Source organism: Corvus brachyrhynchos, unplaced genomic scaffold, assembly GCF_000691975.1.
Source record: "Corvus brachyrhynchos isolate BGI_N302 unplaced genomic scaffold, ASM69197v1 scaffold511, whole genome shotgun sequence".
In the NCBI taxonomy this organism is placed as follows: Eukaryota; Metazoa; Chordata; class Aves; order Passeriformes; family Corvidae; genus Corvus; species Corvus brachyrhynchos.
In genome coordinates, this window is record NW_008236214.1 from 21,672 (window position 1) to 39,305 (window position 17,634).

The 17,634-nt window shown below is 44.3% G+C and overlaps 1 protein-coding gene and 1 long non-coding RNA gene across 2 annotated transcripts in view; one reads left to right on the plus strand and one right to left on the minus strand.

The window, feature by feature from the left end:
- LCMT2 (leucine carboxyl methyltransferase 2) overlaps positions 1-175 on the minus strand; it is a 19,608-nt gene extending 19,433 nt beyond the window's left edge. The window contains exon 1 of the mRNA XM_017744392.1: positions 172-175. Coding sequence (XP_017599881.1) covers positions 172-175 — 4 coding nt within the window. The remainder of the gene's footprint in view (positions 1-171) is intronic.
- A 1,108-nt stretch (positions 176-1,283) lies between these two features.
- LOC108449151 lies at positions 1,284-3,412 on the plus strand. Its single transcript, XR_001865281.1, has 2 exons — positions 1,284-3,001; positions 3,208-3,412. It is a non-coding gene; the product is annotated as an uncharacterized LOC108449151 (long non-coding RNA).
- The last annotated feature ends 14,222 nt before the right edge of the window (positions 3,413-17,634 follow it).

A 17,634-nucleotide genomic window follows, 5' to 3' on the forward strand; every position in this document is an offset into this window, starting at 1 on the left:
GGGGGGAGCGGGCTCAGGGCTCTGTCCCGGGGTGCGCTGTTCCGTACAGCGCTCCGTGCGGGGCTCTGTGCTCTTTAGGACTTTTACTGGGAGTTATAGAGGAGCCGTGGTAGTCTGAGCTATGTGAGATGCCATGGGTGTTGCACGTGCTGTTCTATTCAGTGTCTCTACACATCTTGCAATCCACAAATTAGTGTATTTCACTTTAAGTTACAATCTCAGAATGTCAGTTTTAAAGAGAATGGTCAGTATGTATATTTATAAGTGGGACTATAAAGCTCAGTCCTCAGCCCAGTGCTCTACTTAATCAACAACCACATGAAAGTGTTTCTCTGACCTGTATTTTATTAGTGTTGCCTTCCAGGTGATTCCTGGCAGATTCTGAGGTAGCCAGCACAGCGACCACAGTTACAGCACGGGATGCAGAACAATACGGGAGCTCCCGTATTTCTGTTTGTATTCAAGATGTATGTTCAGCTTCTGCAGGCATGAAGGCTTCCCTTTGTTTCAAGTTCCTTTTTCTTAACTGTTCATCATTTTGTTGATCTTGTCGTAGTTCTGGGATCTGGAAATTATATTTTGCTTTAGTTGCAAGTTAAAACTTACAGGGAATGCTAGCCTGCCCTGCTGGCCCTTCAGAACCTGCGGGATTTCCAATTACACTGGCAGCCTGAAAGTTGTGGTGGAATAAAATGCATGGCAGCAAATTGGGGAATGGCCACTGAGGTCAGTGCCTCCGGCCATCCCAGGAAGTCCTTTCAGTCATATGTTTCTATATCCATAACAATCTTCTCTGCAAACTCTGAGATGACACTGAAACATGAACTGGGCATCTTGGCTTTAATACAGACCCAAATTGTTTTGAGGGGGTAGGGGCAGAGCAGGCTGGGAGGTTACTTTCCTGTCCTTAGTACAAGGTACCACATTTGCACTCCAGGAAGGGAGTGGAGGTCAGATTTCCAGGGTAAAGGATGAGAAGGCAGTGTGCAGCCCTTCTTGGGTCTGTGAGCGTCTGATCCTTAGCTGTCACAGATACAAAATCCTGTAATCGCTCACAACTTCAGCAGGCTTTCATGTGAAAGCAGATGGGATTTTCTATGTCCTTCTCAGTTTGGAAGGGTGTTTTGGAGCCTGATTGCTGTCACAGCTAGAAATCTCCTCCAGATTTCTTGTTGTATGTCCCACTCCTCTAAGGATTCCCCAGGGCTCCACGTGACATTCAAAGCATGTGAGGAATGTGCAGCTCACCCCAAATAACAGAAAACACGTAGCAGAGCAGCACGGGGGCCCCATGCCTCTCCCACCCGCACTGGGTTGAGAGGGGGAGGTACGTAATGAAAAGCACTTGCTGCAGCAGCTATCTATAGTCCGTTGTGTTTGGGAGGGGGCCCTGCCTGCCTGACCTCAGAGTTGACGTTAGAGAACCCCAAATGAGGAACAGGGAGTGCTCCAGAGAGAGGCACAGCCAGGCTACCCAGCCTGGGAGGGGACACACCAGCACCACTGAAGGAGAGGGGAGATACAATGGGAGGTATTGTCCCCATAGATGGGTACTCTGTATCCACAGGATTAAGACTCTTCAGTTCCAGGTGAACCAAGGAAGTCTGAGTCTCTCTGTGGGCTGACTCACCAACACAAGATGGGTGCTTCTGATCCTCTGTAAGCATTTTCCCTTAGGTGTTCTGCTTTCTTAAGCACTTGGGTGCAAGCTGAAGGTTATCAGTGATTATCAGCATGGTGTCTGTATCAACTTGCACCTGGGAAGCAGTTGCAGATCTGTATTTTGCTAAGCAGAAGGGCTGTGCCTTGAAAAGATTGCTACCTAAAATACTTGGTTCTAGCATTACCGATACTGTCCTGTTGCTCCCCGTTACTGCAAGAGTAGAGGGCTGGATTCATCTGCCATTCTAGGACAATGTAGTAAGAATTTGATCTGGGAGAACATATGGTTTGAGCCTCAGATCTCAATCATTTTATTGTAACGTAATATCACAGAGAGGCCTCAGTGATAGGGCAAGACCTTGTCAGGCGAAGGACGGTGCAGGAAAATACAAACAACACAACTCGTAAGTTATGCGCCTGTAAGCCGTGAGTGTACAACATAAATACTGCACAAAATACCTCTGTGTCATCAAAAAGGCTGTGATTAGTAAGATACAGTCACAGGATCACAGAATAGTTTAGGTTAGAGGACACTTTTAAGGACCATCTAGTCCACCCCTCTGCCGTGGGCAAGGACATCTTTCACTAGACCCAGTTGCTTAAAACCCCATCCAACCTGGCCTTGATCACTGAATGCAATCACAGGAACCTGGTCACGGGAGACTTGCTTCCTGGTAATTGTTAAGAATGTAAACATCTCCTAAAAACACCATTACTGTCAAAGAAAATACTGTGATTTTCTCATTCTTTGATGTTCATTGGAATCTTATCTCCATCAAAAAGAGTGATGGAAAGGAATTTTAGAAGATATCCTTAGATATAATGGCAGTCATGTCAGAAGTGGAGAGAAGAAACAATCATCCTCTGTCTTGTCACAGAAGTTAGGAAGTGCAGGAAACAGTTGTGAGGACTTTCAAAAGTGGTTTCTTTTATTGCCTTGTGGAGACTGCAGTAGAGAAGGGGGAAGGGAGATATGGATGTGCTAAAATACTAGCCTGGAGGGATAAGTTCTGCAATGGTATTATAATGGACGTAGATTTGTGAATCAACAGTTGAGGAGATGTAGCAAACAAGAATGTTGAAAGTGGGGTTTTTGTTCTTTTGTTTTGCAGAGAACTTGGACTAGAGGATCTGGGGGAAGTACCAGTGTGCTGATATTTGTAGGATGAAAATGACATGTCTTGTGAAATTGTTCGATACTACAGTATCAGCTCTGGACAGAATAGTGGAAGGGTTGGCCACACGTTGTCAGAGGGAATGATGACTGCCATTAACTCTACAGCCAACGTACATTTTTGAGAAATGTAATTTATGCCTATTTGAAATACCACCAGTGGAGGTATGTTGATATCCCAGGATATTTTGCTTCCCTGTTTTATTTTTACACTATATTGTGGTCTTTTAAAATCTATGTGTTAATAATTTAGAACTTCTTAAAAGTTGTGTTATCCTTTTCATGTCAAAGGACAAGAGCTTGACTTTAGGCACTGCTAGAATCAGCAGTTTTGGAAAAATTACTAGAACTTTGATGTCTTCTCCTTGCAGGAGGACACTCATAAGCTCCATATCAAGGGATGCCGACCTCCACCTGCCTTCCATTTGCTCAGTGGGAGCACTCTTCATCTCCTCACCTACCCCAGAGCTCCTGTGCTGCCTGCTGCTTTCCCTATTTTAAGGACACATTACCAAATGTATCTGTTACATTTACATTCAGTGATTCTCTGCGTTTTGTGAATAAACATGGATTGTATTCGTGGCGTGGTACTCCTGATAAACTGACACTGCATGTGCTGCTATGTTACATGTGCTGTTCAGAGACCTTGAAACACTGCCTCAATTTACTTTTGCTCTCTGAGCAGGCCAAGCTCCAGTTTGAGTTATTGTACAGTGTAGATTTTTTTCAGAGAGTTACGAGCAAGACAGGAGCCTTTAACTTCCTCTGAGGGAAGTTAAAGTTCCAAAAGTAACCTTTATGCCTGTGTTTAGGGACCTGGTGTTTGGGGTGCTGTTCCTGCAGCTGCTTTGATCAGCAGACTCGAGCCTCTCAGAGCTCCATTTGTATTTGAGACGTAAAGACCTTGCCTTGTTCTTCTCTTCAAATGTACAAATTACACACTATTTCACAGTTTCTTTGGTGACTTGAAAGCTTTCAAAAATCTGGCTGTTATATTGTTTCCTCCTCACCTCTGTCTCAATTCCCTGTAAAATGGGGATGAGACCAAATTTCATACCTCCAAGGGAAAAAGCATGAAGGAACAAAAAGGATTTTTTGACACATTGGAGCGAAGTAAGGGATGTCTGTGAGACATTTGTCGGTACTACATGAAGAGCTGATTAAACACTGAGCAGTAATTAATCAACTTTTGACTTAAACTCTGTTGCTGATTTTCCAATGGATGATTGTCAGCAGTAGGGCTGTTTCTAGGAGAGAGCCACAGAACAGTTCACGGCTGCAGATTGGTGTCTGTGTCCTAGAAAGCAGGAATTAAAGGAGTTAGTGACTGCATTAGGTGACCAACAAAACAGAGGTTCCACTTTAACGAAACAGGTAGACCAAAAGGTGTTTTGAAGCGTGTATGAAAAAGAGAATAGAATAGAATAGAATAAAACAATTGAAAGAGACCAATAATCATCTAGTCAACTGCAAGAAGGATTGGCATTACTTATGTATATTTCATTAGTATAGTGATTACTGGCACAATGTCAGTGTTCTGGAATCAGCATTTCAAACCCCTCTTGGTTACGAGTCAAAAGGAGCTGTGGTTTGAGGTTTCCCCTGTATTCAGAGGTTGAGGGCACAGAGCGTCTTCAGTTGTAAAATGGTTGTAAAATTGACTAAATAGTATGGATCTACAACAAGACTTTCAGAAAACAAAGTCCAATCTGTATTTTGACTGTGAGCAGATTTTGTCAAGCTCCCAGCTATGATGCCTCTATTCTACTGGCAGATGACATTATTTCTTAACAATTTCCTGATGTTTCAAGGATCACCAGTATTGTAATGGTTGTCAGCAGATGTAGTGCTGCTTTCCCCAAGTTAGAATTCCCCGTCCACATGAAATCACCAGAATCACATATACCAATTTATTCCCAGGAGGCTTAGATGAACAGGACTAGCAAAGGGAAAGTCCCTCTTCAGTGTTCTGACTCCCAGTTCTGCAGCATCTCATTCTCTCTGATTCATCCTGCTGTTATTTCTGCTTCCAGGCACTCCTAACCTGACACAGACATCTAGTCAGTCTTCAGAGAGTCTCTGGTCTATGAATTTGGCCTTAAAGGATCTGAGCTACAATGTCATCACTTTGGGGCCCCACACATAGATGGCAAAGGAGGAAACAATATAAATTGTGCTGGCCCCTGCTTTCTTGTGGTGAGATCTGTAGTTGCCAGAAACTTCCAGCCTTTTTTCTGGGCCGGGAATGGGTTTTATAATGGGGAGGAAGGCACTTTCTATTCTGAGTGGAGAAAGCAGCACCAAGGAAGGTTTTAATTTTCTGCCACCAGTGCAGAGCAGACAGTTTCCTGGCAGTTGCAGGGGTTGATAAAGTGCAGTCCCGATCCAGTCTGTCACAGGGAGGAAGACTGCAGGGAGGAAGCACGTGGTTATCCCGTGGGAAAGGGTCCTTGCTGGAGTGATGCCTAAAGATTTTTGCTTTTTATATATTTTTCATAAATTTGTAGCTTTGTAGACTGTCAATACATAGTTATAACTTCTAGTACTTTTCCTGCCCTCTCCTATAGTTTAACAAACCCAATACATTCTTGAAATTCTGTTTAGTCTTAATTTTTATGCCTTCCCCTGCAGTCATGCTCTTTTCCTCTGGTACAGTCCAGCACCTTGAGGTCCTACTATGCCAGTTGTCTGCTTAGTATTTTTCAAATGCTTTAAGGAAAGGTTCTTGTTTATGTGCCATTTTTACTTTTCTTATTCCTGATGTCTTGCTGATGCTGTTTCTCAGTCTTGTTATCCTCTGTTAGTGGTTCTCATTGCCTTTGCTAGATCCTTTCTCTGCCTTGTTTTTGTTTTCCTGTGGTAAGTATAAATTTTAATTCTGCATCCATTTGCAAGAGCTGCTGCTTCCTTCTGTCCCCCTTAATTTGATTGATATTTCCTTCCATCTTTTTTGCTTATTCAACTGGTCATGTTGCTGATTTTAGTATCACCTTGCTTTCTCCTGCTGTTTCTGAAATGCACTTTGTAAGAAATGCATCTGTCTCTGGCATCTTCATGGTCTCCCTGTCTATGTCCTGAGTCCTTTAGAGGCTTCAATGCCTTTATTTGACATTTCTCAGGTCTAAATTGATAACTTATGTTGTTTGAACAGAGTCAGGTGCCAGGGGAGTGCTGCACTGCTGCTTTTCCATAGCTGCCTTTCCCTCTACCCTGCTTCCTTTCATCTTCTCTTCAGAGCAGTGCTGTGTTCAGCTTTTTGGTGTTGCTGTCACCAGATCCACCCTGCCAGCCTTTCTTTTTTCAGTTTCTGGCTCTTTCTCTTTTTCTGCTCAGCCATGGCTCACACTCTTCGTGCTCTGATGTTCTCTACCCTTGATTAATTTTCTCCTTCTCTTCCATTACAATCTAAACCCTGAAAGTCCTCGGCCTTTAAAGACTTCTAAGATCTTCTTCACCTCTTGCCCTGGTTCCTCCCACTTTCACTTTGCCGTCTTCCTAATTTAAATGGGAAGGTTCAATGTTTGGCTTATTTCCTTGTCCTTCATTTCAGGTGAATTTGACCTGTTTTAGCTCATTCCTCAAACTCTTTCCTCCTGTTTTCAGTTGTTTCTTTGTAAGGGCTCTCTGCTTCCTCCCAAAGGAAAGGAACAGGAAATAACCTCTTCTTTCCCTTTGCCTTGTTTCATTCCTCTCTTTCTTCTCCCCATCACTAATGCAAAAATTTCTTACCTATTCTGTTATTGTAATCCCAAATAACACACTCTGAGGATTTCAAGTGCAGCATTTCGAAGAATTTATGTGACTAATCATTTGCTTTAGAAGGGAAGGTGAAGTTTGTATGTGGTGTTTTTATAACAAATAGTGACTTTGCAGCATAGTGGGCTCTGTATCACAGCCTCCAAGGCTACAGGCTACAGCGAGAGTGAACATAAAAGCTGTGATGCACAAAATCACTCAGGCACAAAGTAAGTGCTGTGAGATGTGCTAATTTTCTGTAAATAACAGTTAACTCTTATGTTTTGCTTCTTTATTTGAGAAATAAAGAATCAATTTATACAAATAAAACAGAAGACCTGCAGTTGTGTGTAATATAGGTGAAGGATAATGTTTCTCAGAAGTACAGAGTTCTAAAAGCTGCATGTTGTTCATTCTGTCCCGGGGCTGTGAGAGAGGATGCTGAAGCTGCTGTAGGTTCCAGGGTTTCTTAGGTAAGTGATGTTGAATATGTAGCCTTCCTAAGTGCAGATCTGGACACTGGATGGAACAGACCTAAATCACTTCCTTGTAGGAGGCTATTGGGTTACTTGAGCATGATTTTCTCTTCATAAATCACAGAATATTCTGAGCTGGAAAGGACCCACAAGGATCACCAAGTCCACCTCTTAAGCGAATGGTCCATACAGAGATTGAACCCACAGCCCTGGCCTTATTAGCACTGTGCTCTAACCAATGGAACTAAAATCTTTGCTAATTACTCCCAGTCACCTTTGTGCCTTCTTGTGTCTGGAAATGCTTTTCAGGAAGGTTTGCTCCAACACCTTTCTAGGGACAGAGATGAGGCTGATAGCCTGTAGTTCCCTGGATCTTCCTTTCTGCCCTTCTGGAATATAGGAGTGATATTTACTTTCTTCCAGCTGTCGGGAACCTCCCTTCATCACCATGCCCTCTCTAAGAAAATCATGAGTGGCCTCAAAGTGATGTTACCCAGCTCCCTCACCACCCATGGGTGCATCCTTTCAGGTCTCTGCTAAAAGTGGTCCCTATCTCAGTCTGCTCCACTGAAGGCATACATTTCCTGCTCTTGAGCTTCCCTTTGGTCTCAGAGGCCTGCAGTCCCTGAAGGCTGCTGTTCTGTGTCCGTCATCACCGGGGTGCTCGCCCCATTTGGTTGTGGGTCCATGTTTTCCTTAGTTTTCCTGTTGCTACAGACATATCTGTAGAAGCCTCTCTTATTGCACTTCACATCTCTTGCCATATTTGACTCCATGTGGGCTTTGGTTTTCCCTACCCCTTTACTGCTTGCTTGGATAACATCTTTATATTCCTCCTGAATTACCTGTCCTTTCTCTCATCTCACAGCACCTCTCAATGGCCTGGGTTATTTCTGGATATTTAAGACTCATTAAATTGTCTCATAAAGCAAATTTCCTTCTTTCTCCTGCATCAGTTATGGCCCTTAAGGTTATGTAAAACAGGATCAGCCAAGTAGCGATTTGTAGCCTGATTCTGTTGTTGGAGGAGCAACAGGGCTGGGATTTAACCTGGAGGTCTGAATAACTTTTAAAGTCAATGGTAGGCTCATATGTGCACTTTCAACCTATGGGATGTTTTGGGATTGTGACTTGGATTAGATCATGTGATGTCACCTAATGGTCACATGTTTGTCAAATTATGTGCATCATGGCAGTTTAAACTGCAAGGTAACAATCTATTTTTTGTTTTTTTAAATAGCTCAAACACGATACGTTTAGCAGGCATACTGGTCAGTGTCTGGGACTCGTAAGCAATGCTATGCCACAGGTAACTGGTATTCATGAGATCAGGATTGTGTCAGACATAAACTCCCACAAGATGGAGCTGTACCATACCAGTTCATTCTGCCTTCCTCTGGGCTGGTCTCTGTGTGTGTGTGTGTGAGTGTGTGAGTGATCCTCTCCACAGACAACTCCCCATGCCTATTTGTGGTATCTTATATATGCACATAGCATATTCTGCACAGACTGTCTGGTCAGAGTGGCACTGCTCCCATTTGCTGCTGGCATCTGCAGTCCAGGGTATTTGTGGGATGTCGTTCCATCCCAGTGCGCAAGAGTTGTGGATGATAAACATGGTTTGTCAGGGGGGAAAAAGAAGATCACCCCATCTGCATTTTTTTCCGGGAGGAATCATCAGATCTTACTTCAGACCTGCCACTCCATGACAGACCAGAGCTTGAACCAAAGCCTAAACACAGAGAAATTTAGTGCAAGTGAGCAATTCCTGGAGAGTACCCTCATGCCTGCAGACTTCTCCCGAGCCCCTGCTGCTGGGCAGAAGAGTCCAATGGAGTTGGCAACATGTGGGTGAGATTTGACTCTGCTGATCTCAGAGCCTTTCCTTCCTGAACAAACATTTTCCATTCTGAAATAATCACCTCACTATATATAGAAAACTCCTCCAAAGCAAAAGCCATGTTCTTTAGGAAGGGATAATCCTCAAATTGTTTTCTTCCTTTCACCAGAATTAGCAGGTCCTTTGCTATCGGGCTTGTACCTGTTTGTGAACACTGCTGACCAAAGGCATGTGTCACCTCATGCAGAAATAACCTGGATTTCCCCTGCAGCCCCTGAGCCCCCTGCCCCCCATCCGTGGATTCCGAGGCTGTGTCTGTAATCACAATCCACAGCATTTCGGAAACCACCCCCCCATCTTGCTTCCTCCCAGCTGATTTTCAGGGGAACAGAAGGAGACTTGTTTGCTACCAGGGAGGAAGTCCAGGCCTTAGCAAGCAGCTTTCTAAGAGGCGCCGGTGAGAGCGGTGCGCTTCAGGCAGCGTTCACTTGCAGAACTGCTGCCAAATGAGGTCACCCCGCTGCAAACGTGCATGAAGAGATTTCAGAGGAGCAGAATGGAAGAAGCCAGTACAGGAAGCAGAGCAGTCAGTAGCACAGTCAACTCACCCTCAGGAAATGTTGATTTCAGTTTTGTCTTGGCTCACAGACGAACATATATTAGACGGTTTCCTTCTCATCATCATCTCATTCCCTTTTCTCACACAACGATTCCTTGGTTTGACACAGCTCAGCCATCTCTTTGGGAAGGGTTTCATGGGGCAGGCAGCACACAGGTTCAGAGGGCAGTTCAGACACCAGGACTGGATGACACTGTTCATGTCATTTGGGAATCACAAAGCTCACAGAAGCTCTGGGACAGACTCTACCTCTTGAGAAGGGCCATAGACTTGTAGAACTGGAGAATATCAGGTTGGAAGTGATCTCAGGGATCATCTGGTGCAAGTTTTCTGGGCGAAAGCATGGTCCATATGAGCGGGCCCAGCAGTCTTATTAGCTAAGATGTACAACTTTGACTGCTAGGAATCTGTTATGCCTTTTTCATGGTTATTCTAGTGATTAGTTCCTCTGTCCACTGAACTACTGCTCTTTCCTTTCCATTTGCATAACTTCAGTTCAACAGCATTGCTCCTGTTACACCTTTATTTGCTAGACTGAAACATTATTATTATTGAAACAATTAAAAATTTTCATTCTTAGAGATCCTTAGAAATCATTACTTTTTAAAAATCTTTCTAAAGGTCTTCACATGGAACCTTGTTCCTTGGATCCCGACTCATGACTCTTTGGCCACTTTGAGTTTTTTACAGTCTTTATAAATACTGAACATTAAGTTTGCATCACTAAAGCTACAGTAACAGAATTTTCCTGTTGTTCTGTGTCCTTCTGTTTAATCAGTTTATATTTACTTGACGATCATTAGTCAAGATAATAAAAACATTGTCAGAAATTTAAAAATTATTAATATTCCTTGGTAGGAAGTTTATCTGCTTAGTAGGAATAATATACTGGACTGAGAAAAACAGTCTATATGGTTTGGTTGATAGGCACCTGTAGGTTGAATATGAATCAGCTGAGGGCATACTGTAAAAACAAAATAACATCATATGAGATGGTATAAACAGGAATATGATTTGCAGGATGCATGAACTAACATTTCTGGCTCTGTTTTGCTGTGATCAGGCCCACAGCCACAGTACTAGTCAGTGCACCTCAGAGAATGTAGACAAATCCATGAAAGTCCAGAGGAGACAATTAGAGGTTCAGAAAATGCAATATGGAAAGCTCAAATGCTTTGGACAACTTAGTTTAGAGAAGAGTGAAAAGATACGAGGACCACCTTGATTTGTAAAGGACAGTTCCAAAGAGAACAATCTACTTCCAGTGCTGGTGACAGGTAGTACAGGAAATAACAAGTTTAAACAATAGTAAAGAAAATTTAGCACTGAATAGATTGACTGGCAGGTTTATGAAATCTTCATTATGGGTGGACTTTTAGAACTAGCTAGGTACACATTTGCTAAGTATGGCAGGTGCTCCTGGGTTCAACCAGAGCCTCTTTGAGGTGAGGGAATGAATCATCTGACAGCCCTAGATCTTTCTTCTTCTGTTTAAAACCTGTCTCTACTATGCTGTTCAGAAAATACCTGCAGACAATATAACTGCCATCTCACTTGTAGCCTTATCCTTCCATGTTCTTTGTTGTATCTACCGAAAAATTTTGTCTTCTGTGTATGATTATGTTATTGCTCCACTTGAAGTTTCAACATTTAGATGCTGCTATAACTTAAGATACTATCAAATGAGCTGTTTGAGATGTCTCATGCTGAATTTCAAGACAGCTGCTAGTTGGGAATGCAAAGAATTCCAAAATCAAGTGCAAGTCCAGGGCTGGGAGAGTTGAAATTATGAGCAGTGGGACTTCCAGTGTGAACCATGCAGGGTGTAATGTAATCTCAAGACAAGAGGTAGCATGGAGCAACATTTTAAACCCAACTATTTTGCAGGTCTTACTGTGCTAGATAATTTCTGTATAAAAGGAGGAAAGGTTGACAACCAAGTGTTCAGGGCATTTAGGACTGTGCAAGAGGAAGCCTTGGAAAATAGACTGCTATAATGAGAAAAAAAGGGAAGCAAGTGGAGGTGATAGTTGAGTTCATCCATGATGTAGCCAAAGCTGGCCACTGCTCAATCCAGCTGCTTCAACACTGCCAGAGCTTCACCAAATTTGCAAGAATGTAAATGTTCTCATCAACAAATTGAATTCTACCTGCTCTATCCTAAAAGCATCCGTCACATGCAGCCCAGGGAGACGACCTTACATTCAGGGCTTCAGACTACTCAAGAACAGCCCCTATGGCACAGAAATATGCCTGTTATGAGAACTTTGTGTGACAGGAGCTCTGTGTCCATCCAGACAAGCAAGGAATGCAGAAGAACTCTTGCACTGTGGCATTCAAAGCTCTCTAGTTGGGTTAGATCCAGAAGCAGCTCAGAAGAGCATTTCCTCTTGTCCTGGCAGTGAATACAGAGATGCACAGCTGAGGTACCAGCTCCATTTGTAGATGAAATGATCCTGCAGCTTTTTCTCTATTCATGGATTAAATGCATTCTCTTTCATGGTTTTCAAGGGAATTCTAAATGGCAGAGGCAAACTTGGGATCTCACATGAAAAAGACTTTCTCCTGTCTTAGGGAGAGCTGCCCCCTCACTTTCCCTCCAGCCCCAGCCATGTATGTTCCTAGCAGGTGCCTTATTTTATTTTTAACCTCCATTCTACATGGAGGAAACCTTTGCTTGCTGCAAACATCCGGGAATCAGAGCCTAAGCACATCCTAGAAGGATTTCCTGTTTGGGACTTTGGAGCCAGACTTCAGCCTGCACAAGCAGAAGCCTCTGAGCAGCGACCTCAGTCCTGCCATGCTATGGGCCAGGTGATTCCTGTCTGCTTCGGGAGCAAGTTGCCATCTAGCAGGAAGGTGCCAAACTGCCCAACTGCTTCCCACCTGCTAGGGATGAGGATGGGAACATGAAAAGTCCAGTCTGGGTAGGGATGTACTTGACTCTGGGTTCAGGGTGAGTGTGGTGGCAGAACAGCATCATGAGGGGTGGTATCATGGCATCCCACTGTGTTTGCCTGCAGCTCTTGGAGCATGCAGAGGGTGTGCTTTCTGTGCTCATCTCAGCTGAGCTTGGGCCACTATGGGTTCCAGTTTGCCATATTTTATCACCTCCTACATTGTTTCAATTCTGGGAGTTCACCAAAGCACTGATTAAATACTACTACCAGTAATGGTCTGCCCTGAGTAAGCAAATAGCGTATTTCTGCTCTTGCTTCTGTGTTGTAGTTGCTCTCACAAAGCACAGCTCAACATCTTTCTACAGTCCACATATGCACATCAGAATGACTGTGCAAAGCCTCTCCAAATGTCCAAGCACATAGTATAAGTCTGTTCTCCCCTCTCTTGCAAAGTTACTCCCAGAATATCTAGTAAACTAGAATCTACTTGGAGACCAAAAGGAATCCACTAATTTCCATCTTTGAGTAGAAAGAACACTTGAGAACCAATTGCAAGTCTGAGAGGAGGGTTGTTTGATGATCAGGGGTAATGCCATGGGACTGAGGAATAAGAAACTCATTGGTACTGAAGGAAGGACCGAAGGGAATGACCTAGGAAAATGCAGATTGCTTGCAGTAGTGTAAAGGATTCAAAGCAGATTTTAAAGGGAAGTTATAATTTGAAAGCATGGTAATAATGTGTGCTTTTCATAAATTACTTGGATGCAGGAATGGAAGGGATACTAAGCAAGTTTGATGTTAATATAAAACTGGGAGGAGCTGTTGACTCCCTCTAAGGCGGGGAGGCCTTGCAGAGAGACCTGGACAAATTAGAGGACAGGACAATCACCAACCAGATGAAGTTCAACAAGGGAAAGTGCCAGGTTCTGCACCTGGAATGGGGCATCCTGGATGTACACACAGACTGGGGAATGAGATACAGGAAAGCAGAGCCATGGAAGGAGACCTGGGGGTCTTGGTCAGAGGAAAGCTGACTATGAGTCAGCAGTGCCCCGGCAGCCTGGATGGCCAACCATGTCCTGGGGGCATCAGGCACATGGCCGGCCAGGCCAGGTAGGGAATTGTCCCACTCTGCTCTGCACTGGGACGGTCTCACCTTGAATATTGTGTGCAGTTTTGGTCACTGCAATATAAGAAAGATATTAGAGACCATCCAAACGAGGGCAAAAGATGGTAAAGGGCCTTGAGAGGAAGCCATGTGAGGAGCAGCTGAGGGCACTTTGTCTGTTCAGTTGGAGAACAGACCTCAAGAAGAGACCTCAAAGCTGCCTACAACTTCCTCATGAGGGGAAGAGGAGGGGAAGATACTGATCTCTGTGGTGACCAGTGACAGGAGCCAAGGGAATGGCCTGAAGTTGTGTCAGGGGAGGTTTAGGTTGGATGTTACAAAAAGATGATGGTTGGGCACTGGAACCCAGGGCAGTGGTCACAGCACCAAGCCTAACAGCAGCTTCAAGGAGCATTTGGATAATACTCTCAGGCACATGGTGTGACTCTAAGGGATGGTGCTTTGCAAGCCCAGCAGTTGGTCTTTGATGATCCTTGTGGATGCTTTCCAACTCAGCATATTCTGTGATTCTGTGATTTTGCCAAATTATGCCAGAACAGCACATCAGACACCTTGATAAGTGGCTTTTTTGGGGCCAGGATCAACCTTTCAGTTGATCAGATTATTTGAACTGCAGTGCTACAGTAACATATGAGAAATTATTTATTCAACTGAAGAAGACAGATATTAATATGAAAACTCTAAGATGATGAGGACTGGCAAAAAAAAAAAAAAAGAACAGTAAATTAGGAGTTTGATGCTTGAGGAAATGCACAGCCTTTTCAAGGTCAGTTTTAGAGCTCATCTATTTCAATTTTTTTCATTTAAGATCTCAGAAAAAAAAAGTACATGGATAAGGTAGCTCAGTGACACAGAGTCAAGAGGTATTGTGAGTATAGAGGGTGACTGGAACATCTTAAAAGCAAAATGCTATTATTAAGGAGTAGCATAACAGAAATGGAATGAAATTCATCAATTCATAGTAGACAGTCCTGTGGTTAACAGGGGTGTCCAGAATTGCACAATCCAACCTCTTATGTGAAGACAATCAACAATACCAGATCAGATCAGGCTTGGAAACTTGCAAGGGGATGAGATTCACTGCTCTGTGAGTAGCTTTTTCCAGTGCTACACTACTCTCCTGGTGAAAAAACTTTCCCTAATCTTCACTCTGAATCTCTCAAGGTGTAAGTGTGGTCATTGTTATTGTGCTCTTGTCTGCATTTGGTTCCATCATCTTTGTAATCTGTCCTTCAGGTAGCAGCAGGATGCTGTTAAACAGCCCTACTGCTTAAGCATCACCAGACCAAGAGAGCCCAGCTTCTTCAGTGTCTTGTTATAAACTGATCAGATGTCCCAGACCACTACCTATCTCCTAGAGTTTTTCAATATCCCTCATGAACGGGGAGACACAAAAAGGTACAGAGAATTCCGGACTTGGCTTCACTATATCCCAGTTCAAGGGGGATGATTATTTCCCTTGATCTGCTGCTGACCATTCTCCTATTGTACTGCAGGAAGTTGTTTGCCTGATTTGTAATGAGAGCATCCTATTGACTCTTCATTCCATGCTCACCCCTACCCTCATGTTCCTTTCAGCAGGACTGCAAGTTAGCCAGATGGTTCCCAACCTGTAGCAATTTTGGCGTTATTCTGATGCAGATGCAGAACTTTGTACTTCTCCTTATTGAACTTCATGAGGTTTCTACTAATTCCTTTCTGTGAGTTTCTAGAGACCTCTTTGGACAAAAGTGCAACATATCAGTGACCCCTTCTAGTGTCATCTTCAGACTTGTACTCCATGTCATCACAGAGTATCAACAAAGACACCAAACAATACTGGCTCCCAAATCAATGCTTGGTATATTTTGTTGGCTGCTAGGCACCAACACTGTATTGAGTCATTGATCACTACCCTCACAGCCCAGAGGTGCAACCAGTCTTCAGCCCGCCTAATGCTCCATTCACTCAGACCATATGTCCTCAGACTATGAACTAAAATTCTGTGGGAGCACCTGTCAAGGCTGTTGAGGCACTTTGCATCTCCTGCTTTCCCCTCATCCATACAGCCAGTCATTTTGTCAGAGAAGTTAACTGGGCTGCTCAAGCATGATTTGTGCTTGCTAAATCTATGCTGACTATTCCTGATTGCCTCCTTGTTCTCCATATAGTCAGATACGGATTCCGAGACAATGCAGTCCATGAGTTTTCCAGGTATGGTGATGATCTTGACAAACTGGTGGCTCTCTGAGTTCCTTATTCCCTTTCTTAAAGGTGAGTGTAATGTTTGAATAATAGAATCATACGGATTGGTTGGAAGGAACCTTTAAGGGTCACCTACTCCAACTCCCCTGCAACGAACAGGGACATCTTCAGGTGGATCAGAGCCCCGTCCAACCTGACACTGAGTGTTTCCCCACCCCCACCATAAACATTTCTTCCTTATACCTAGTCTGAATCTACTGTGTTTTTTTTAAAACCATCACCCCTTGTCCTGTCATTACAGGCCCTGCTAAAAAGTCTGTCCCCATCTTTGTCATAATCCCCCTTTAAGTTCTGGAAGGGTCTCTAAGATCTCCCCAGAGCCCACTCTCTCCAGGCTGAACAACCCCAACTCTTTCAGTGTGTCCTCACAGGAGAGGTGCTTCAGATCTCTGGTAATTTTTGGGGCTCTTCTCTGAATCACCCCAACAGGTCTGTGTCTATCCTGTACTGAGGACTCCAGAGCTGGGAGCAGTGCTCCAGGTGGGGTCTTTCAGAAGTGGAGCAGAGGGGAAGAATTATTGTCCTGGTCCTGCTGGCCATACTATTGGTGACAGAAGCCAGGTGCCCTTGGCCTTCTTGCCCGCCCAGGCACATGCTGTCTCATGTTTAGCCACTGTCAACCAGCATCCCGAGGTCCTTTTCCAGCTTTCCAGCCACTCTGTTCCCAGCCTGGAGTGCTGCCCGGGGTTGTGGTGATCCAAATCCAGGACCCAGCACTTGGCCTTGTTGAACGTCATACATCAGCTGATCAGCCCATCAATCCAGCCTGTCCAGATCCCTCTGCAGAGCCTTCCTATGCTCCAACAGATCAACGATCCTGCCCAACATGGCTGAACACATCAGCCTTCTCCTCGTCCCTTGTTACCAGTTTGCCAGTCATGTTTATTGGCAGGGTACACTGTCTTTGACATTTCTTTTCTGGATGACATACCTGTAGAAACTCTTTTTATTTTTCTTTGCATTTCTCTCCAAGGTCAGCTCCAGTTGTGTCTTGGACTTCCTCACAATTTTCCTACATAGCTGGGCAAGGTCCCTGTACTCCTCTTGGGATACCTGTTCCTGTTTCTACTCTCTGTGCATTTCCATCTTGCTCTTTAGTTTGACCAGCAGGTCCTGACTCAGCCATGCCAGTCTCTCGCCTTCCTTGCCTGATTTCTTACATGTGGCGATTGATAGCTGTTGTACTCTACACAAAATGTTATCAAAGGTCTGTCAGAGAAATAAGAGACGTGATAGCTACGTAAAAGCCAAAGTTGTTAAAACTGGAACAGGCACAAGATTGTAAGGACCATCTGACCATCTCAGAGCACACTGAGCCATGTCCTTCAGTAGAAGATCTTAGCAACAGACGCTAGTCAACAGCAGTTTCTCCACTAAGAAACCAAAGAAGGTCCAGCAGTGGTTATTGGCCTAGAGGCTGTGTGGCTCCAACAGACACAGACACTGCTGAGACCTGTCTTAGAGCAGGGAAAAGCTGCCTCGGTGGCCAAGCCGAGCTGAGGAGCCAGTTGGTGGAGGAGATGCCTGGACAGTCATCAGAGTCTTGTTTTTTTCCCTGGCATAGACTGGTGGAGGCCCAGTCCCTTGTAGCACAGGCACATTGGGTGAGCATCTCCCAGTCTGGACCTTAGGAGCCCTGATGTGAGTCAAGGTGTTGGCAGGTCAGGGGTACTTGAGCTCTGGGTTATGTGCTGAAGAAGCAACTGCGGTAGAGAGGAAAGTATGGCCTGTGATCAATGTCCCCACATGCCCCCAGTGTCGCCACAGCCTCATTTCATCCCCTGCCCAGCCCTCTCCCTGCCCGGTCCCGTCCCACTCCTGCTCCTGCCAACCCCTTTCTCGGGCTCCCGGCGCC